At 41.5% G+C, this 22,262-nt stretch overlaps 1 protein-coding gene across 1 annotated transcript; it reads left to right on the top strand.

The window, feature by feature from the left end:
* Positions 1–279: 279 nt before the first annotated feature.
* Positions 280–21,639, top strand: pla2r1 (phospholipase A2 receptor 1). The gene is made up of 30 exons (XM_015041194.1): positions 280–903; positions 3,289–3,669; positions 3,749–3,922; positions 4,474–4,638; positions 4,771–4,884; positions 4,994–5,143; positions 5,426–5,620; positions 6,452–6,615; positions 6,695–6,805; positions 8,018–8,130; positions 8,226–8,395; positions 8,472–8,677; positions 9,255–9,400; positions 9,792–9,876; positions 9,983–10,118; positions 10,216–10,251; positions 11,372–11,532; positions 12,256–12,320; positions 14,660–14,760; positions 14,840–14,976; positions 16,061–16,178; positions 16,310–16,449; positions 16,625–16,766; positions 17,272–17,507; positions 18,270–18,453; positions 18,552–18,686; positions 20,321–20,443; positions 20,521–20,697; positions 21,086–21,121; positions 21,330–21,639. Exons 1-30 carry the CDS (start codon positions 753–755, stop codon positions 21,545–21,547), a joined length of 4,470 nt encoding a protein of 1,489 aa, XP_014896680.1. The 5' UTR covers positions 280–752; the 3' UTR covers positions 21,548–21,639.
* The last annotated feature ends 623 nt before the right edge of the window (positions 21,640–22,262 follow it).

The following is a 22,262-nucleotide window of genomic DNA, read 5'->3' as shown; positions in this document are numbered from 1 at the left end:
TCTGCAGGTAGAGGTGCATCTTTTAAAAGTTTGAAAACTCTTAAATTGTAGGAAACCGTCTAGAGAACAAGCTTGTGTCATGAAGCTCAAAGAACAAAAATGACGCAACTTTCTGTTGCTTGAGTTTAAATAATTTTGTTATGCAAATGTTATGTAGAAAGGAGTCCCCTTTTCTTTTTGGCTTACTTTGCCGAATCGCGTCTGCATAAATTATAACCTTGAAATTTTCCTCATATAATACTTTCTTAGATCTTGAAATGTAAATATTAATTTTATTCCGTTCTTTCGTTTACTTTTCTTTGTCACGAATGGTTCTCTTTGGGATACCTTTAGAAAATGTCTCTGTGCCATTTTTGCAAACCCCTCACCAGCGTTCCCCGCATTGCTGTTAGGAAACCATCAAAGAAAAGTCTTTGACACATCGGCGGATGTTCCCAGTACGTTCGACCTATATTGATGGACTTTTTGTCTTTTGGGAGTAAAAAAGTCGACTGGCCGTGTCCCAGTGAAAACACAGCAGAGCGGCAGGAATGCAGCGCTCGGACCCGGGCGGCAGCAGCAGCTCCTCCGTCAGACGTGACGTCGCTGCTGGTTCCCCGCAGAAAAACTTCACTCCGGAGAAAGTTTTCTAGAAGGGAGAGACAGAAGGGGGGGAGAGGAAAAAAAAAAAAAAGCAGCGGCGAGCCCGAAAATACGCGGAGCCCCGGAATGTGCAGACGCTCGGCTCTCCAACATTTCAGCCATCTGTCGAAATGTTTCTGCGCTCCTGTCGATGTATGGACTCGGTCCCTGCTCTTGTGGGGCTTACTTATTTAACTGTGTTGTTCTTGTCGAGAAGCTCCCTGTGTAACAGCGAAGAGGACGATGAGGTCCTGGGGAAAAACCAGCTCGCTGAATTCTACAGTAAGTTATTATCCATCCTCCAGCTGCAGACCGCTTGTCTTTCTTTCATAGCCCTGCGCGGTACGACCAGGCTGCACAGATTAATTGCAGGCAGAATATTTTATAACTGCGCTGCTTCATGCTAAAGTCGGGTAGGATGTGTGTTCTCGCTGCTGTGTTGTGTGTGACTAAAAATACCGCTGTCTTTAGACCTTCCTCCTTTCCTGTAGTGGCTCTTTGGTTGCAGTCATGAGAGCCACAGAAGCTCCGGCTTCAAACAAGCAAGTCAAGTTGATATGTGTAGCACATTTTCAGTAACAAGGCAGTTCAAACATCATAAAAACATCACAAGGTCACCAATTATGAAACATGCAATAAACATAACGTTTTGTAAAATCATTAAGCAAATACACGTCAATGTTTAACTTGCTTCTAATCAAAGGCAACTCTGAGCAAGTTGGTTTTTAGCTCTGATTTAAAGGAACTTGGTGTTACAGCTTTCTTTATTTTTTTTGCCTGAGAAAACTAATGAAAACGTACAAGGCCTTTGAAAACAAATTATGTGATATACAGCTCAGGAAAAGCTGAAACTTTTGATCTGTGAATAATTAAAACCTATAATGTTATTTGGTTACTTTACTCAAGTAAAGAGTAATTGTATTAATGATGCAACAAAAGATATCTCATTCATCGGAATGGTCCTGGCTAGAGAAAGTTTGATCAGTGCAACCTTCTCAGTTAAACACAGTTAAAGCAACTCTTGATTTCTAAACTATTTTAGTTAATTTACATAAAAGTAAGGAGTGGGCTATCATTCTCTTAAACTCTCCAGGTTTCCCTTTTGCAAAACACCCGATTCAAATGACTCACCAAGGTACGGCCTAATTTAAAGACGCTGTAGCAGGGTCAACACCAGCACCTACTGACCTGTGACACCTAGAGGATTGTGTTCTCAGAAGACCAGAATTGGGCACTACATTGAATGAAAGGTCAAAAAAGCAGTACCAAGATAGCTGCCTTTGGACCTCCTGGCAGAGCAGGTCCAATTCTGTTTCCTCAAGAATCCTGTTCAATCCAAGTACAAGCAGTTTCATGCAAAAAGAAGAAGAAAAAAAAAACCCAAATATTTGAGGCAGAAGCATGAAAGTAGCTGAGCTAATTTAGGTGCAGTGGAAAAATGCTCTAAGCTCTGACAGACACTTTAAATTATTTTCAACCATTTTTTTTCCATCTGAAGCTGCTAAAGAGAAAAGCACACCACCACTTGTTTATTTACATTTTTTCTTTCATAGGACAATTATGACATGTGTAACTTTGGAATCTGCTAAATTGAGGAATTCTGTGGAGTTTCTGCAGGTTTTTGAGGACACTTAAGCTGTTACTTTAAAATCGTCTTAAAAGGAAGAACCTTTATGTTTTAGTGAAACAGCACAAATAAGTCTGCATGGCCAAATTTGGGTACATTATGCTCAAACATCTTTTGTAATAACTGGTATCCTGGAGTCTCAAGCTGCTGCTTAGAGAAAAATACACCGCGTTTTAGAAATTGAGACAAATGAAGCCCCAAACAGTTGGATGAGACACATTTTTTGCTTTACGTGCTTCAACTCCAGATCACAGTGGTTTCTATGATTGCAGTTCTAATTTGCAAAGTGCAATAGAAAAAACTTTGTGAGATAGTGGGGGGGGAGAAATCCTACTCCTTTATTTAAGTTGTTAAATATTTTGCATTTTTGGTCATCACTTCCACAAAATTTCTGATTTCAACTGCACCACAATTCCTCTCTGTTTTGGCACTAATTTATGGGCTTTCTGAAAATGTTGCATGTTTTACTTCAGCTTGACGGTGAAGTGTGACAATTTCCAATGTGCAGTTTTGTTTTCATCCACTATAAAATCCCACTTCAGGACATATTTAATTATGTACATTGTATTTTGCTGCATCGTAGTTCTTACCAGTGAAAATAGAGCAAGGACGTCTGGACACTGAAAATAGTTTTGGTCATGCAGACATTTGATTGATACCTTCCTCTGCTTGCCGAACACTCCTTTTAAAACCAATAATTTTTCAGTACACAAACAAGTTAAAGGTTTATTTCCACCTACAACCGTGCAGTCTTCGGTATGCAGTCGTGACATGAAGGAAGTTAGAATTTCTCCTCATTCTTTCATTAACTTCCTTATATAATCGGCACACATCCCTTTTTTTCTTCTTTCAGCATGTATTTACACAGTAACCCGTGGAGGAATTGTTTGCTCACAATTTTAAATTCCTCTTGTGAAAAAATGTTCCTGTCTTGGTGACAGAGTTTTGAGGCGCAAAAAAACCCAAGTTTGCCTGTTGTACTGCCGCATATTTCTCCCCAACAATCCACATGAGAGTATCTCTGGTCCCTCTCCCTCCAGGAAAAGGTCTCTTCGTCCTGGAGAGCGTTACGCTGAAGCGCTGCGCGACGGTAAACGGCTCCAATGTGGTGCTGGACGATTGCGAGCGTCCCACACGCCGCATGCTGTGGAAGTGGGTCTCTAGGCACCGACTCTTCAACTTAGGCTCCAGCATGTGCCTGGGCCTTAATGCTTCGGACGCAACGCAGCCGTTGGGCATGTTCGAGTGCGACGCTACCCATCTGGTGCTGTGGTGGCGTTGCCACGGAAACATGCTCTATGGGGCATCGGAGTGGAAGGTGACGGTTGCCGGACGTTTGGTGGTGGCAAAAAAGAACATTTACCACGAGTGGCAAAGGCACAACACTCCCAAAGAAGGCCCCTGCTCACATCCATATGAAGGTAAATTAGTTACTGATCAAGCTATAGAAATACAAGATTCTGCCCGTGTCATTTCTAATGCATTGTGTTTGATTTGTAGAAATCCACACTCTTTTGGGAAATGCACACGGATATTCTTGTGTTTTTCCTTTTAATTACAACAACAAGTGGTACGCTGAGTGCACAACTGAGGGCCGGGAGGATAATCTTCACTGGTGTGCCACTACTGATCGCTACGATCGGTCTGAAAGATGGGGCTTCTGTCCAGTTAAAGGTAACATGAGTCCAGCTAACAAACACTGTCATAATTGCACAAAGGCAAGCAGAGTCATAGGCAGTTTGTCTGTTTGTCTGAAAACAAGTAGTCAAGCTTTGGTTCAAGGGTGGGGATGCGAGGAGTTAAAATGAGCCTAATAGATTGCCTACATGGGAAAATGAATATATACTGGACCAGTGGTGCCTAGCTCTAGTCCTCGGGAGCCGTCAGCATCCATCTTTTGGATTAATCTCTGCTCCACCACAGCTGAATCAAATGGCTGAATTCCCTTATCAGCACTTTGTTCTACCCTGCAGAGCCCTGATGACGAGTCATTCATAGTAGCATAGCAGAACTGGAGTTTGCCAACCCACGAAGTAGACGGATCACAAAAGGAAGTAGTTCAATAAATAAATAAATAAGGAAGTAAAGCTCAGTAAATAACACTTATACACCGAAACGCAGGTGAAAACAGTGGCAGACACTTGAGGATGAAATGCACAAAAGTGAGAACCAGTCACTCTAACTCAGCTACTAAGTGTCTAATTTGTGCCTCGACCAACTTTTAGCTTCCAGTTGCGATCATTTCTGGGAGTCGAACCAGGAGCTCAGCGCATGCTACCAGTTCAACCTGTACACCATCCTCACCTGGAGTCAGGCGCTGGCCACCTGCCGCGCTCAAGGAGGGGATCTGTTGAGCATCACCAGCCTGGCTGAGCACAGGTATATCCGAGGTGGGCATCGCATAGGAAACATTTGCTGAAGCACTCACGTTAGCTTCTGATGTTTAGGTGTTTTTTTTTATTGTAACATTAGATATTACTGCATAACAGTTTTCGCTCCTACTCGGGTTATGTTTCGGTTAGATCGACTGGCAAATGTTGGTGCGATGGTGTGGATTGGACTGAACCACCTTAAGGACGGGTACGGATGGAAGTGGTCCGATGGCGCTCCCTTGTCACTGGTGAATTTTACTGCAGGTATTGCTTATTTAAAAAGAATCTGTGAACAAAATCTGCTGCTCAAATCGCTTGTCCTCCCAACTTTATGTCGGATAACATTTGGCTCAACATTTACTACGTCCTTCAGCTCTAGTCGCTGGTCCGCTAGAGACCAACATGCCCTGCGGAGTGTACAACTCTGCCTATGGAGCCCATTGGCAGAGTCTTTCCTGCGAGTCCGCCCTGCCTTACATCTGCAAGAAGACACCGAACAACACCGGCACAGTCGAGCCACTAGGTGAGATTCTGGTAAATCACAAGAGACAGACGCAAGTCATTAAAGAGGATGGGAGCTGTCCTGCTTTTTCTCGTGGCAGGTATGAGTCTTAAGAGCAGGGATTACTCATAAGGCATGCTTTTATACGTGTTGTTGCTTTTGGTTTAGTCCAGGTCCCTCCCCATGTGCAGAACAGCTGGATAGGGAACTTTTGACCGTACCCTGTTTTTGTTTTTCTGGTCCATCTTGTTCTGGTCGTCTTGGTTCATTTCTCGCACATATTGGTTCTTCCCCCCTTTTCAGAGAACTGGCAGTACATCCTTACCGAGTGCGCTGATGGCTGGTGGCCTCATAATGGCTTTTGCTACCATGTGCTGGCGGAAAAAGAGTCTGGAAGCTGGAAGGAGTCGTCCCGAGCCTGTGGCTCTCTGGGGGCAAAGCTCATCAGTCTTTGTTCCTTGTCAGAGGTGGAGATGCTGCTTAACCTGCTGGCTAACCGTAAGAGCGTCAGACAGCAGACGTGCTGTATTTTATCAGATAACATTTGTGTTTCTAAATGTTTAAGGTCTCTGGCTAAAGCCAAGGAATCATGATTATCTTTCACTTTTTTGTCATTTTAATGGTTGTCTTGAGATAAACCTCTGTTGATCTTTATGAAGGACCCTTTGAAAAACATTTAGCAGACTTTGACTGCTGAATATTTAGTTAATATTGTCCTGAATGTGATAATATTGCTATTATTTTATGAAATATACTCAGTAATAACAATAATAAAAATGAAAAATAACATAAACACATTTTCCAAAAATAAAACAGCTTTTGTACTTGATAAATGTAACATACATTTTCTGAGTTTTTTTTTTTTTTTAATTGTTTTTAGGTCCAATACATTTCCTTCTTATTTGGTAGAATTCCCATTAAAACTGTATGATCGTGGTCAAACACACTTCAACTAGCTTCACACAACAGTTGTTATAGTTTGTCACACACACATTTTCAGAAACTGAAAATGTGTGTGGCTCTTGTTTCTGAGAACAGGGATTTGTGTTGACCACTCCGGAACAATGCCTTTGTTGTCCTTATCCCATTGGGTAACAATTTTGCCAGTGTGTTTAGGGCCATTGTCCTTTGTGAAGATATATATTTTGTATTTATTTAGTTTTTTTAAATTCTTCCACAGTGAGTGGCCCTTCGGAGCATGTAGATACAAAGTATCTCACCAGCTTCCGCCTGGATCTTCACAAGCCCATTTTTCTGTCTGTTGTTGTCGCAGTTCATGTTGAATCGCTGCTGGTATTTGAGTTTTCCTTGTTTTCTCGTGTTTGGCAGATTCCGGGGGAGTCACAGAGGTCTGGATTGGTCTGTGGAAGCCGGGGTCATCGCCAGGTGTAGAGTGGTCGGATGGTTCACCGGTAACTCTGACTCTCTGGGACCAGTATCAGCCTGTGCCCAACCTGACAGATTCGTCACTTTGCGTCAAAATGGAAACAGAGGTGAGACGCGGCGCTTTGAGACAAAGCTATGCAGTTTGCTGCTGCCCTTGTCAGATTTCAAGTCTTCCCTCTGATACAGAAAGGTAACTGGCTCTTGGCCCCATGTGATGAGCAACACCCTGCTGTATGCAGAAGAGAAAGCCAGAGTCCAGTTCAGCACAGAGGAACCTGGGATGAAGGATGCCCTGCGGTAGGAACCTGAATGCACAACTTACCCTTCAGCATGTAGTTACCTGTTGTGTGTTTGGGAAGCAAAACAAGTGGAGTCATAGATGGCACACTGTAACCTGGGCTCAAATTAGTGGTGAAGGACGCGTGGTTCATTACATGGTTACACAACATTCACACTGAAAGTGCTGAATGTCTTCCAAAGCTTACAGAAGACGTTTAAAAATCCCCCAAAAAAGAATAATTCAAGCAAAAGGTTATCCTTGTTTCTTTCTTTCCTTCTCTACTCTAAAAATATAGCCCTGAATTTCTCATGTAGTAGAAATATAAAAATAGTTTATTTTAAAAACTATCTATTATGAAAAAAAAGGGGGTTTGTGTACAAGGTGGATTGGCTGTACTGTGTGCCGGGACACGCACCACAAAGAGCCACACACCCATTACAGCTCGACTTTTAGTCCAACAAGTTGCCCCTTCAGAAGCACAAAGAGCTGATTCACCCGCCCGCTGACGTATTGTCTGGCATTCACGGTTCTCCCTGACTCTGTTTACAAGAATATCAGCCTCCTGAGTCATCAGGCTACTTGGTTCGAAAGGAACACGAGGCCAAAAAATTACCCAAAGGGCACAATATCAACCGTCGCGCACGAGCAGTCTCTGTTGATTCCTGCCTGACGTACTCCAAACAAAGCTCTGTTTTCTCTGCGTCGTTTGTGTTGCGGAAAGGTAAGGCTCAGAAATGTGTCTTCGTGCAGATGTGAGGGTGAGCCTCTGGATCCCATAAGGCAGCTGTGGTTTGAGGCTTTAATGGGGGTTAAATAGGAAAATTCACACCACGTCTCTAAACAGCCTCTCTTCTGCACCACACACTTTTAAGTAATGCTGTTGCACAAAATTACACAAAGGCACAGAGGAGGAATTGAATTGAATCGAATTGAATCAATTGTTTACCCACACACACACACACCTACATACAAGATCAGAAAATACGGTTGTAGGTTCTTGTGTTTCAAGGAAAACTCTCGTCCTGGTTGCAATTCAAAAAAACCTGAAATTAGCATCTTCTATTAGCTTCCTGAGATAGAAAGCCTCGATGTTCTTGAGCTGTATCAGTTTGTCCTGTCTCTGTGATCACTTCAATAATTATTTGTTAGTGAATATATTCTTCAAAGCATTTTGAAATTCTGTTATTTGATATTTATTTATTTTTTTTAATTCCTGATTATTCTTCTAGGGTTGGAAGCGACGCGGTCACTCCTGTTACACAGTAACTAGTCATGAGCAGACGTTTGAAGACGCAGCGTTGGGATATTACTGCATGGCTTCTCTCCTCACTGTGGAGAACAGGTGATTCATTAAGCCAGTGGTTTATGTTAACAAAACTACTTTTTTTTTTTTCTTAAGTCTGTCTCAAGCCTCTTCTCTCATCCTCACTGCGGCAGGTTTGAGCAGGCTTTCGTCAACAGTCTGCTGAGCGCGAATGGAACCAACAGCAGCATGAACTATTGGATCGGCCTCAAGGACCAGGAGAAGAAGGGGGAGTACAGATGGCTTCCTCACAACGGCTCCTCTCTGCCTCTCACCTTCTCAAACTGGAACAAGCATCAGCCTGGTAACCGCTGGTTAATAAAACACCGGTTTAGATATCAGTGGATCCTTAACCTTCCCTTACTTTCCCTTTCGTCCAGTCAGTGCTGGTGGCTGTGTCGTCATGTCTGGCGGTCCTGCTTTGGGTCACTGGGAGGTGAAAGACTGCAAATCCCACAAGGCTTTGTCAGTGTGCAAGATGAGCAGCGGCCACAGTGATGCTGGCCTGCCAGAGCGCCACATTGATGCTTACGCCCCCTGTCCTCCAGGCTGGGAATCACACTCTGGACTGCTCCACTGTTTTAAGGTATAAAATTAAACTCTCTCTTTTTTTTTTTTAACCTGTAAGTGTAGATGGCACTTATTTTCTTAAAGTGCTATTTTATCAGTTTCCAGATAAGTTAGTATGATCACAAAATGCAGACTCTCCTTTATTTATTCAATAAGAAAGTTCATTAAATGCATCTTAGAAATAATCAGGCACAAAAAGGCTGATGTACCATTTTAATTTTAAAAACTTTGCTTTTAAAGTGAAAAGCCAAGCTTGCCCCTCTGTGTGTTATTTTTTATTGCCCATTAGGTTATTGATATAGTTTTTTTAAACAAACGTTTTCTCTGCTGAAAAGTAACAACCTGGTTTTGTTACGGAGGTGTTTGGGGATGGAAACGGCGGTAATAAGAATATACCAACGCTTCGGGGGACAAACGTACAGAATTGGCTTCGATCTCAGGGATGCAATGTACTTGCACTTCCTTGTCGTTGTATTTTATTTTTATTTTTTGCATTTTAAAGGCACACACAGGACGTACGCTAAAACACTGTGACATAACGTTCGGCATTTCCCCAGTTTAAGCTCCGCTGACCGGATGTGTGGCTCTTCTAGGTGTTCCACGATGAGAAAGTCTTGATGAAGCGCTCCTGGGTGGAAGCAGACTTCTTCTGCCAAGCCCTCGGGGCTCAGCTGGCCAGTTTCCAGCACTACGAGGAGCAGGTGTTTGTTAAGCACCTGCTCAGCACCATGTTTGAAGGGTTAGTATCGCCCCTTGAGGCTCAGTGGTGCAGAACTGTTGTGAGGATTAAAATATGCTTTTTTTTTTCTCTCTAGCTTTGAAACACAGTAAAAGCAGTTTCCCTACACTCTTACATACACAAATGGATGAAACAGAAAAATAAAAAAACAAAAGGTTTCTAAACTTTCATAACAAAGTCGCACAACTTAATTATATAAAAAGTACCATGCATTGATATTAATAAGGCATGTTATTGCTATAAAATTAATGTCTTCTCTGATAGGAGCCAGTATTGTATGTTGATGTGCGCAGTTTTTTGTTGTTTTTTTTTCCAAAGGGAAACCCGTCTCATGTAGCGTTAAATTTCTGTGTGCTTGTTTTCTCTTTCTTCCCTGTGTATTATTTTGTAGAACAGAGGGCCGCTGGTTCTGGGTTGGTTTAAATAAGAGAGACCCCGACCACCCAGGAGCCTGGGAGTGGTCCGACGGCTCTCCAGTAAGAACACAGAGATGTTTGCCTGAGCTCGCAGAAAGCCTGTCTGGGCTGTAATATGTAGACAGTTTTTACAGCTTTTATACCAGCCAGGCCAATCTTTGTGCAGATAGTGACGTCTTTCATTGAAGATAAGAACGAGGAGGATGACAGGAGGGACTGCGCTGTGTACAGCGACCTGACTGACAACATGATGCCACGGCCTTGTGACACCAAACACGAGTGGATCTGCAAGCTGTCCAGAGGTAAACGCGCTCACACTTTTTCCCTCCACGCCGTTTGCATCATATAGAAACACACATCTGTGCCGCCTGGTTTAGTAAACTTTGTTTCGCGCTGCAGGTGATAAGCTGAAGAAGCCTTACTGGTACACTGAACGTGAGTAAGATGATTTTTGTTTGGGACTTTGGATGAATTTCACAGTTGATTGCCACTAGATGTCACACTAGAGCATCCGGATGTAAGACAAGAAAACAGATCTGTAGTTGAAAACTAACTTAGAGCCACTAATGCAGCATCTAGATTTTCGTGTTTCTGTTTGCTTAAATAGAAGAGGACCAACAGAGATACCTACATTTCTGCACCGCCACAGTGACGTTGGTTCTCAATGTTATTCATCGTCTTTGTAGGACAACAACTTCTGTTCCTCAAGGAGCCCATTTCTGACATGATGCATTATGTCAAGAAATAGCAAGATTGTTACAATAACGATGATTTGACTATTTTTTTGACTATTTATTTAGAACATGATAGTAGTATAAAATCATGCACAAAAACAAGAAATGCAAAAGACATATTTTTGTATCACAGTAATCTTGACATGTCCGAAAAGGAGTTGGAAAAAATAAGAAACTTATGAACCCCATAAACTCATACAATATGATGATGATGATGATAATAATAATAATCGTAATAATAGATTTTATTTCTAATTGCCTTTATATCAAGCACTACAAAAACAAAATAAGCAATTACAATGGATAACATTTATTTAATAAATGAATCCATAAAAGAGATTAAAACAAATATGCAAGAAAGTGAACCAAAAATCAGCTACAAAGAATTGTCTTATTAAGACCTTTATTGAAGGGATTGTGATGCCCTCAGAGTGTCAGGGAGAAGGCAGCAGTTTGGTTTTGGGTGTGTGGAGAAGGTTTGAGCGAGAGGGGCATTTCCATAGTTGCATTGGCGTGTGAGGAAGGAACTCTTTAATTCAATCCTGGTGGAAATGGGAAGTTGGTGGAGAGAGAGGAGGGTGGAAGTAATATGGAAGTAACATTTGTTCACTCTCATCTGGAGCCTAAATGCAGAGTTATACTAGAGCCTCTGCAGGTTCTTGCTAGGAGTCTCAATGAGACGTGCGTTGCAATAGTCTAGTCTGGAGGAGACAGAGGCATGGAGCAGTTCTTCTGCATCAGAGATGATAATCGTGAGCTAATTTGTCACTTGTATTTTGTTCTCTGGAGACATCTTCTCTCTGCGTTTGCTCCCCCCACAGAGAGCCAGGCCTGGGTGTTTTACCGAGGAGCCGAGTACTTGCTGGCTAATCAACCCTACAACTGGCACGCAGTCTCTTTGGCTTGTCAGATGATGGGAGCCCACCTGCTATCCATTCACTCCAGGGAAGAGTCGCAATTCATCAAGGAGCGCTTACGACAGGTTTGTCATCGGCCTTGTTCACACACTGATTAGCATCGACAAGATGCCACTTGTAAATATCTGTGAAGCTGTATTTATATTCATTATGGTACAATATTCCAATGCCTTGTCAGCATTTTCTTTTCACTTTGAGTGAACTACATAAAATAAGTAGTTCACTTTGCAAGTTTAAAGTAATTCTCCTAAGCGCCTAAAATAAAGCAGCGTTCGACACCTATTCAGTCTTTCATCACCAAATAACAATAATCCAAACAAACATTGATGCTTTATCTCTCTGAAAACCAACACAGTCAGCCTCTGTCTAATCAGAGAGGTTTGCCGCCACTCAATGGCACTGCCGAGCCATTATTCAGTTCATGCTCTCATTGGAAAATCAACAAGCGTGCAGACAATAACACTCATTTCTCTCGCGAGCTCCAGTGTTTTCAGAAACACATCGACGAGCTCTTACATGCGGACACTTAAATGCTCGAGTGCCCAAACACAGAACGGGTAAGAATAAAGCTTTCTGTTGGCAGTAGCCTATTGGATCAGACTAAAGACGCCTCTTGTGGCTCTAAGGCTTGTGAGGGGATAGTGGAAACAAAACAGGGCGGTGAAAGAAGTAAATCAGGGACCATGGAGTGTGCCTGAATGGCTGCCCATGATCTTTCAGGCGTGTGAGAAGGGCTTGCTATTGTGGAGTGTAAGTAAAGTTTTTGCTAATCCCTGCTCCTTTCACAGTTCTCCCTGGGACACACCGACTGGTGGATTGGCCTTTCCTTTGGCCCACCTGGAGAGGAGGTCAGGTGTGTGAGTATTTAAATCTGCTGAATGGATTTTATGTAGAAATCTGTGTAGAAATTGGAATTCTGTTTTTCATGTAGCCAGATATATAATTTGCATTTGTTTTGAAGGTGAACTCAGTATGGCAGGTGGGCAAATCAAACATCTTGAAGTTGCGGGAATCTGCTGTTTATTTGCATTTCTAATAGCATAGATGGCATTAAATCATCCCCTATGATCTTATGGTGCTAGTGTGCTTCTATCTGTGGCAATCGGTCTGTTGTCAGCAATTTTCTGCCTCAGTTTCACGTGAGATGCATTCAGCTGAAGACATCATTCCTAGAATCGAGTTATAGTTTCCAAGAAAAATATCAAACACTCCAACCAACAACAGCAAGTCACACCTCTGGTATTTTGTTGGCTGGAAACTGAAAAATGTGTAAATCTGTGTAATACGTCAGGCTGGACAACCTGTCAGAAAGATAAAATGTTAACTCCCACTGATAATGATCCTTCAAGTAGTTTTCCTAAGACTTGCCATTCTTTTGTTTATTAGTCAGATATCAACATTTTCAAGATAGGAACTTGAAAATGACCCATCTTGAAATTCTTAACTCTCCAACTTGGAAGTTCACAACGCCTGGGGAACTTTCAAGTTGGAAAGCTGGATGTCCCCGAGGGCCTCGATTCAATATGCAGAATGACAGCCATATGCCTGCTGCAGAATAAACCCTTTGTGTGAGCTCCTTTAACACGCTAAACCAAAGGAATGCAAAGTGATGCAAACCTCTGCTGTGAACATGTTCCTCAGTGATTCAATGCATGAAATTGAGATAAATGCATCGCTATAAGCTTGTGTTCCGAATACTAGTTGGCACTGCGTCGGATAGCGTACCCAGCCAGGTTTTCCGACTGACAATTAACACGCATTGAGTTTGAGTGTAGCATTTTTCCTACATTTAAGTTCTGACTTTGGAGCCAAGTTGAACACAGCATCAAAGGAAGAGAGAAAGAAAGAAAGAAGGAAAAAAAGAAAGAAAGTAAGTAAGTAGGGGAAGACCAAGAGGCAAAGAAAAGTTGCAAAGAAAGACAACTATTGAGCAAGAAGAAAAAAAACAAGTGGAAGGAAAGAAAAAAAAAACCCCATCCAGGATAAATCAAAGAACAATGACTTGGGGGTAAAAAAGTGAAAAAAAAAAGTAGAGAAGTGCTGTTTATCATATTGCAACACAAGATTTTGTATTTTCTACCAGGTCTCAGTTGGGTAGGAAAAAATATACATATTCCTACATTTTATTCCTTACACCATTACATAAATATTATTCTATCCTTTCTTCCTTTTCAACTTCTTTCATCCCTTTCTATCTCTACTTGCATCCTCCTATGTTACACCAATAAGACAATAACTATAAGACCTTAAAGACCTTTTAGTTTACTTCCTCATGTCCTTCCTTTCTTGTGCCCTCCCTCCACTCCTTTATTGTGTCTTTCCTTCTGCCTCTCTTTGTATCTATCTTCCTCCCTTTTCCCTTTTCTTTTCAATATACCCTCCCTTTCTTTATTTCCTTCCTTACTTCCTGCTTCGCATCTTTCATATTTAAAGCCTGCACTGTCATGATTAATGGGCTTGGCGTTGATGAGGAATGATGCTTATTATAAAGGACAGACAGGGAGCCAGGGAACAAACAGAAACCGGGTAGCATGAGACAACGAAAGAGACGAGTACGGAGTGAGTTAAGAGAGAGAGTGGGTTAAAGACTCAGCGCTAGGTTGGTAAACAATGAACCGGTGCTAATTAGAAACAGGATGCAGCTGAACGTATGCCGAGAGGGAGAGATATAGATAGAAGAGAAGCAAGGAGTAAACAAACTGGGAAACAGACAAAATACACATGGATAAAGAATAACCAAATACAAGTCGTAAACGACAAACATGATCTAGCGTAAGCCATAAACAACAACTAAGAAAAGACTGGTCAAAAGCAACAGACAGAAAACTATGGCTGATAACGAATAAACGAGGAAGTAAATGATACAAACACTAAAAAAATGTAAACAACCTGGAATCCTGACATGCACACAAAACATCTCCTGTCAATTCACAGTAAAGTTCAGTGTTTTAAAGCAAACTCTAGGGACAGGGGACTCAGGAGAGTTAAGTCTGGAAAAGTTTTGTGTAGGAACCTCAACAGGTGGTTGATGTGCCTCATATCCATGAAAAACACCATTAGGAGTTACTTGTGTCAAAAGCAGTGAGGTATAACCCAGATTCAATAAACAAGCCACTGACAGCATAATTAAGATCAGAAAATCAATCCGTTAGTCAAACCAATATCGGTGCTATTTCTTTCTCTTTTCTCCAGGTGGAGCGACAAAACAGAGATAGATTTTCAGAACTGGGCTGATGGCGGTTTAAACAGTGACCTGAAAAAAAGCGGGACGTGTCTCTCCATGTCTTCAACAGGTAAATGCGGGCAGACAAGCATGGCCATTCATATTCAAATGGCAGAGGCCAGTGGTGAGGTTTCACTCCGATGTTGCAGGGAAGTGGTCGGTAAAGAAATGCAGCGAACTTCACGGCTACGTGTGCAAGAGAAGGACGGTGTCTGTGGTGGAGACTCCCCAGGAGCCACACTACATTGGAGCGTGTCCAGAGAAGTGGCTCTACTTCGGACACAAGGTACAAATTAGCGCTCGTGCAACTAGTGCCGAAAAAAGATCAGGTTGTTTTTACCGTTGTTTGTATCCTCCGGAGTTAAGTGAGGACATCTGTCTGACAGCTGAAGCTTGGTTGAATGTTGGTCGTGAACCAGGGCAAAGTTCCCCCAAACACAGTAGCAAATATGCTTCAAAATGTCTGTTGAAACAAAAAAAATAAATGAATCAAAGTCCTGCAATGACTCAGACCTCAGCCTGATTGAGATGCTGTGCAGAAACAAATGTCTGCAAATCCCAAAGGACTCATCCAACGCCGTGAATGGAATGTGCCAAAATTCCTCCACAACAAGCGCCCGATAAAGTCTTAGAGAAAACTATTTTTCTAAATCGTTCTTGCATAACTTTTGAGTCAACAAGTGCACCTATTTTTGTCCACTTTTATTATGGTCTCGCTTAACCTTTGCATAATGAGTGATAACATGGTGGAATCTGCTGCCGTTTTGTGCGCGCACGGGATGGAATTTAAATAACTTCACAATCTAGTCATTTTTTTATTATTGCTTGAAAGACTAAGCTCTGCACAGGATTGGATGGGGACTTTCCTTTTTCTACCACTGTTTCTGTAACAAAACTAAGAACGAACTGCACTCCCACAGACCGGAAACAATCGGCAGGTAATTAGCTGCCTTTAAGGTCAAAGCAGGATGTTTGTGTTTGCAATTTCTGAGAGAATAAACCAGCTGGTCCTTGTCATAGCACTTGTCTTGTTTCTTTGCTCAGATCAAATGTTTCCCTAAAGTCCCATGTGGGAAATAGCAGTGAGTAAAAACTCAGATTATACAGCGTCAGTCATTTGGAAAAGGAGGGGGAAGCGGTTGTGGCTTTTGTTGCTCTTCTCCCTTTAATATAATGCTAAAAGAGGAAGAGATGTGGGTCATAGATACATCATTACTACGGAATGTGTCATTGCTTCCTCAAAACATTAACAAAGAGGTTTGGCCAGAATATCTTTGTATCTTTGACCTTTTTAGCTTCACGTCCTTGAATGCTGTGGGAGTACTGGTTTGTCTTACTGTTTTGTGTGGGATTAATATTTGTATTGACAGTGCCTCCTGCTTCACCTTCCTGGCAGTCCAAACGAAGGAAAGAGTTGGAAAGACGCCCAGTCCATCTGCTCTTTGTTTCAAGGCTCCCTGGTTGCCATAGAAGATGAGATTGAACAAGGTAGAGGCAACGTGAACTCTACGATCTCTCCTTTCTACAAAAACCATCAGTGCTACTTTGTTTTCCTTCTCAAAGTCTGTTTTATTTATTTGTTTCTTTCTTTCTTTCTTTCTTTATTTTTATTTCTGCAGCCTACATCACCATGCTGCTCCAGGGCAGCTCGGTAGGTGTGTGGATCGGTCTGCGAGATGAGGACACGATGAAATGGACCAATGGGAAACCAGTCAGCTACACCAACTGGTCTCCAGTTGAACCAAAGAGTTATCTTACTGTAAGCCCCAGAGTTTGGTGATGTTGTTTTTTTTTTTTGTTTGTTTTTTTTTGATCAAACTAAGTAAATTAGCATGTAACACAGACGAGCATGTGCACACGAAGTAACATGTGGGTCGTACGTATTGGGAAGTCAGGAGGCCGTAGCTTTGTGACGCTTTGCGTTGACCTCTCAGCAGGATGACTGGCTCAGTGGGGCTGCCGATGAACCGCTCTGCACGGTTTTGTCAAACAACCACAATTTCCACCTCACTGGGAAATGGTACGATGAGAAGTGCAGCGAGAGCGGGTATGGCTTTGTTTGTCAAAAACCTCAAGGTAAGACTGAGTATGTATCTTTCTGTTTTTTGTTTTTATTTCCCTCTCGTCAGTCCGTCATTGTTTCTCTGTGTGCTTTCTTTCTTTTGTTGTTTGACCGCTTGACCTTACAGATTTGCAGTTTACGACTCGTTCTGGTATTGATGTAACCTCAACCAAAGTATTTTACTTTGACTTAATGCAGTATCTACTACCAGGATCTGTATAATTAATAACAGATAACAGAAAGTTAGCATCTTTATAGCTCATCTGAAAACCAGACGTGAGCAAGACTGTACCTTGGAAGACCCCAAGTTTCACCTGGCAGACTTTCAGTAATGACTCCATGAAATCGATGTTTAGTTTTCCAAATCAAATCGGTGCATGAAATCCCAAACATATCCTAGAACACACTTTGTACCAAACATTAACACAGTGAAATAATCATTCTGATCCATATCACCAGTGTTTTTGGCACCGTGTCCAAAGTACCGTATTTTTTTATTTTTATTTTTTCTGGTTGCAGACACATCCAAACCCCCCACCCACTCCTATCACCACCCTCTTCCTGACAATATTGAGTACAGGAGCAGCACCTACAAGGTTGTGTCTGGCAACATGAGTTGGTACGACGCGATGCACATGTGCATAGAAAATGATTCTGAGCTAGTGAGCATTACAGATGCCTACCACCAGGCTTTCCTTACTGTCCTTGTCAACAGATTGGACGGCCCACATTGGATTGGACTGTACAGTCAAGATGTACGTACCTTTTGTTTTGCTTAGCTTTGTGAATGTCTGCTGTGTGACACTGTGGATATGTGAGTCGGTGTCAACTCTGCTTTGGACTTCTTACTCTGCTGCACCGCTCTCTCGATTAGGTTTTAATAGTGCCTGAGTGTGTGAGTGCAAGCGAGGAAAACTTAATTCAAGGGAAAAAATATATAGCGTTAAACTAAATCTTCCTATAAGAGAATGTTACCCACTCGTCTGATTTGCAAAGTATTATGGGATATTATGGGAAATCCCAAATGATTCCATACATGGACATGTAGCCACAGCCTGTGTTTTGTTCAGTTTGTTTTTCATAGTTTCTCTTGTCTCTTGCAAATCTCAGGGGCTGTACTTTGTGTGCATTATGCAGGCATGTACTTTCCCACTTAACAGTCAGAGAATTAACATTTGGAGTTAGTCATTCCTCAGCCTTCGTGGGCTGACTTTGGAAAAAGAGAGAAATAAACAAAGGAAGTGAGAGAGTTACTGTTTTTCCCCATAAATCGCCTCCTCTGTTCTTTCGCCTGGTTGCAGATGTGTTAATACCATAGCACTTTGATCGTATCACTGCCTTTTGCCATGTTACGTATCATGCCATAAGCAATAAAGATAAAGATAGAAAATAAACTTAAAATACAAACATGTCTTGGTAGAGAAAGAGCCAAACCCCTGATTTGAAAATCTCAGTAAAATCCTGTTTTGCTCGTGGAGCTTTCTGACAAACATGCTGGTGACTGTGAATCCTTCCAGAGTGGCATCAATTACAAGTGGTCAGACGGCAGTGACACAGTGTACACGCACTGGGACGCAGCTGATGATGACGATGACGACTTTGTGACTGGAGAGTGTGTGTACATTGACGTGAACGGAGGCTGGCGGAGAGCAGACTGTGAGACTCCGTTGCCAGGAGCGCTGTGTCACGTTCCCCTGCCCAGTCAGTACCGTTTCTGTGATGAAGCGTGAAAACCCGAACACTCAATGCTACATGTAATCAGACGGGTAAAATCCCACTCTCACTTCTTCCTCTCGCAGACAGTAAACCGTTTGTCTCGTACGAGATGTCCTGTCCGCACACCTGGGTGAAGTTTGGACGAGGCTGCTACGACTTTGAGCCGGTGGTTGAGAAACTCACATTTGAAGAGTCGAGAACCCGCTGCAAACAGAAAGGTGAGTTTTCACAAGTTGAGACTTCAGTTGCTGGTTTTTCTATTAATCCAGTGCAGCCAGGAAATTCAAATATTTCACTAAATAAAATTAAAATCACCCTCCTCTGTATGTGAAAAAGCTCGAGCTGATTTGAAATATGACATCGTGTTGCACAGACAGAACAGTACAATTTTAAAAAGCAGCAATCACAACCAGAAAAAAAAAAAAAAGTTTGTTAGTTATCAAATGTTTTTGTGTAGGACATTAATCTAATGCAAGACCTTATGAATGAACAACTGTCATCAGATTAGATCTTACGACATATTACTCAGTCATAAGACAATGAGTTTTATTTTGAAAATCCACTGAAATTATCTTGTTGCTTGTGGTTTCATTGCACAAACAGCTGCAACAAAACTGCATTTCTGATGTATTCATCACTTTCTGATGAATACATCAGAAAGTGTATTCAACTTTAACCACTAACACTGAAGTTACACTTAAAAGCAAAACATATGTTATTACTCCCTGTAAACCTGCAATTTTGCACATACGTTCTGTCTTACAGAGATAGTATTTAATATTTAATCAATGTCCATTTAGCTTGACTTATTTTAGCCTAGCTCGACTAGTTCCCATCTCCGAAGCATTATGCAAAACACCAGTTTTCTGTTGGTCAATACGATTGCAAATTTCACTTACTTGTTAAATTTGGGTTCAATATTCAGACCTGTGATAAATCTATCCACTGCTGTGCTGATGACATTCACATCTATTTACCCAATTTAACAGTTCCTACACTTCATTAAAAAGTCTTGTTCTTTTCCAGACTCTAATCTAAATTTTTACTCAGCTTTTTTTTATTATTATTATTTTTTTAGAAGACTTTGATTACAAATGATTAACTCTGTACCTGTTTGAGTACTACACACTGCAGCGGGTGTTGGTTCAGCATAAGGCCATCTTACTGCTTTTGTGGCACATAGACAAACTTAGATCAGCTCTATTTCAAAGTCTGTTACTCTTGGACTTGTCAAATGAGTAATGGAGGATCCCTGCAATAAACGCGGATTCTTTAAAGTGCCCTTTGAGAACTTTTGTACCTTTATTTGGTTTTTGTTTCTTTTTAATGTTTTGTTTGACATTTTAGACACAGTCTAAGAACCACAGAACCAGTAAACCCAGAACTTAAAGTTGTCTAGACTTGATGAAACAGAAAGTAAAAATAATCCTGGTCTCACCTCATTGACTTCTTAGATGGTGGTTTTATGGTCTGTTATTTTAATATTTTACTGCTCTTTGTTGTATTTAACATTTGCAAGGCTTTGTTGCAACTTTGCATAAAGTTTTACACAAATAAGGTTAACATTCAGATTAAAAACTGATCCATCAGTTTTTTTTGTTTTTTTTTACAAAGCATAGTTTTGATTTGTCATTGGAATATATGCATAACTCACTGTTTTGTGTAGAAATTATGTTGAGTATTTTTGTGATAGGTACAACAACCTCTCGTTATCCTGCTTGAATAAAACAGGATAACGTTTTATTCAAACGTTATGCTTGATTATGCTGTTTTAATCAAGCATAAAAACAGAAACCCGAGCTCGTCTTCGTAATTGAAGTTGGGACTTGGTTGTCCCTCTCTCACCCTGCAGTCAACACCTCAGACATCCTGACCATCGAAAGTGAGACAGAGAACCGCTTTGTTCTGGAGCAGCTGTGGTCATCTGGGTCCCTTCACCGCACGATTTGGTTGGGGATGTACTTCAACATTGACAGTAAGAATTCCCGACTCACGTTCAAGCAATGAATAACGATTAACGAATTTCTGTAAACTGTGAAACTTTGCTTCCAGCTGATTCGATGGCCTGGGTTGATGGTTCACCGACGGACTACACCAACTGGGCAGATAAAGGCCCAGACACCAAACAGCTCACCGCAGACACCTGTGTTACCACCAGGGTGATGGATGGCGTGTGGCATCTATCGACATGCGGAGGGCAGCTCGGCTTCATCTGCAAAACTGTCTCAGGTAGTCAAGGACTCCTTGTGAAGGGGCGGTCGGATGATAATCTTTGGGTTAGCACACGGAAACCAAAAACAATAACAATATTTTCTGGACAAAAGTACATTTTAGATGCATTTCCATAAGAGCATTTCAGTACGTGAGTGTGAAAATGAATGTTTGTAATTGCCAGTATCACAGAAACAAATCTTTTGATGGATGCTACTTTGTGTATTCTAACAATGTGCTTGTGATTGTTAGTGTCTCTGTTTCTGAAGGACACATTCCACTGAAGATTTGCCACAATGTATAATTTATTTCTTAATTTATTTTTGGCATGCAGTTAGCTGTCCTGAATGCCAAAGATGATTTATGATGCAATGTGTTAAACTTCATTGTGTTTCGTCTTTTGCAGATGTAGCCTCTGAGGTGGAGGTGGAACCCCTTAATGGTAAATTGACATAAAAACTGACTTTGAAAACAGTACAGAGACGCATTTACTAGAGTTAGTCCAATTAACACCAGCACACGGGGAACAATGTATGCTAGTCGTACCGAGTTAATTATTTTCAGATTGTTTGCCAAAAACAATTTTGATTATTTCTGAGTTCTGGGCATGAGTTGCCTCACCTTGATCTAAAACATCATGTTTCTTGCAGGTTTGCATCATGGCATCATCCCTGCTGCAGTGGTGGTGGCAGTATTGATCTTCGCTCTGCTGGCAGGGGCGATGTGGCTCCTGTACAAGAGAAACCCGGCTCGCTTCCGTGGCTTCCCCTCGCTCGGCAGCGCCTATTACAGACAGACCAACTCCCAGGCAACAGAATCGGATGGAAATGTTCTGATTACAGACCTGGAGGCTCATTCAGGGGAATAGCACCCAGGGACTTTGGCAATTTGTTAGCCTTTGTTTGTATCTCAGCATTTTCCTGTCTGGCGTGTTGGCCAGGTGAAATCTTAAAGCTGCGACACAAACTTCTCGGCTCCTCGGAGCTGAGATGATGACAGTGGATGTGTTTGAAGGATCCTGTTGACTCTCTGATTCAGTTTTATTTAAAGCATTCAGCCGGGGCTAAAGTGGGAGTCAATCCCTTCTGGAGACAAGGAGGCACAGTATTTGAATTAATGCTTGAACTAAGACCAGATTATTTGAAATAATGAGGATAGCAGGGAACGTGAAGCTTAGGAGGTTAACAAAACGTTTTTAATCAAAACTGCATGAAATTCATTCTGTTTATTTGGTAACAGTTCAGTGCAGAAAACGATTGATTTCAACGATTTGAAAGGAGTGAAGGAAAATTGTGGTAATTTCATATTTTCACGAAAAAAAAACAACAAAAAAAACATAGTATTACTTACCTGTTTCTGTAAATGATGCATTCAGGAGCATCTGGATTTGCTGGATCTGTACATGTGGAACATCAAAGTTGTCAGTATTACTTTTTTATTTACATGTTATTTTGTATGTACACATTCTGTATATTGACTTCGGAAGGTTGTTTTTTTTTTTTTTTTAGTGCTAGCAATGTCCTGTTTTCATTCCAAGTTTTGTGTTCTGAAGCAAATTAAAAAATATGCATTTTGTATAGTTT

Source organism: Poecilia latipinna, unplaced genomic scaffold (genome assembly GCF_001443285.1).
Source record: "Poecilia latipinna isolate Pla-1442-1.1 unplaced genomic scaffold, P_latipinna-1.0 Scaffold541, whole genome shotgun sequence".
Classification (NCBI taxonomy): Eukaryota; Metazoa; Chordata; class Actinopteri; order Cyprinodontiformes; family Poeciliidae; genus Poecilia; species Poecilia latipinna.
This window is presented reverse-complemented; position numbering and strand designations above follow the sequence as displayed.

Excerpts from the sequence above, each read along its gene's own strand:
- pla2r1 (XM_015041194.1), top strand. The coding sequence starts at position 753 with ATGTTTCTGCGCTCCTGTCGATGTATGGACTCGGTCCCTGCTCTTGTG. Across the intron at positions 8,131-8,225 it reads CTCCTCACTGTGGAGAACAG|GTTTGAGCAGGCTTTCGTCA; the intron begins GTGATTCATTAA and ends TCACTGCGGCAG. Across the intron at positions 9,401-9,791 it reads CTCAGCACCATGTTTGAAGG|AACAGAGGGCCGCTGGTTCT; the intron begins GTTAGTATCGCC and ends ATTATTTTGTAG.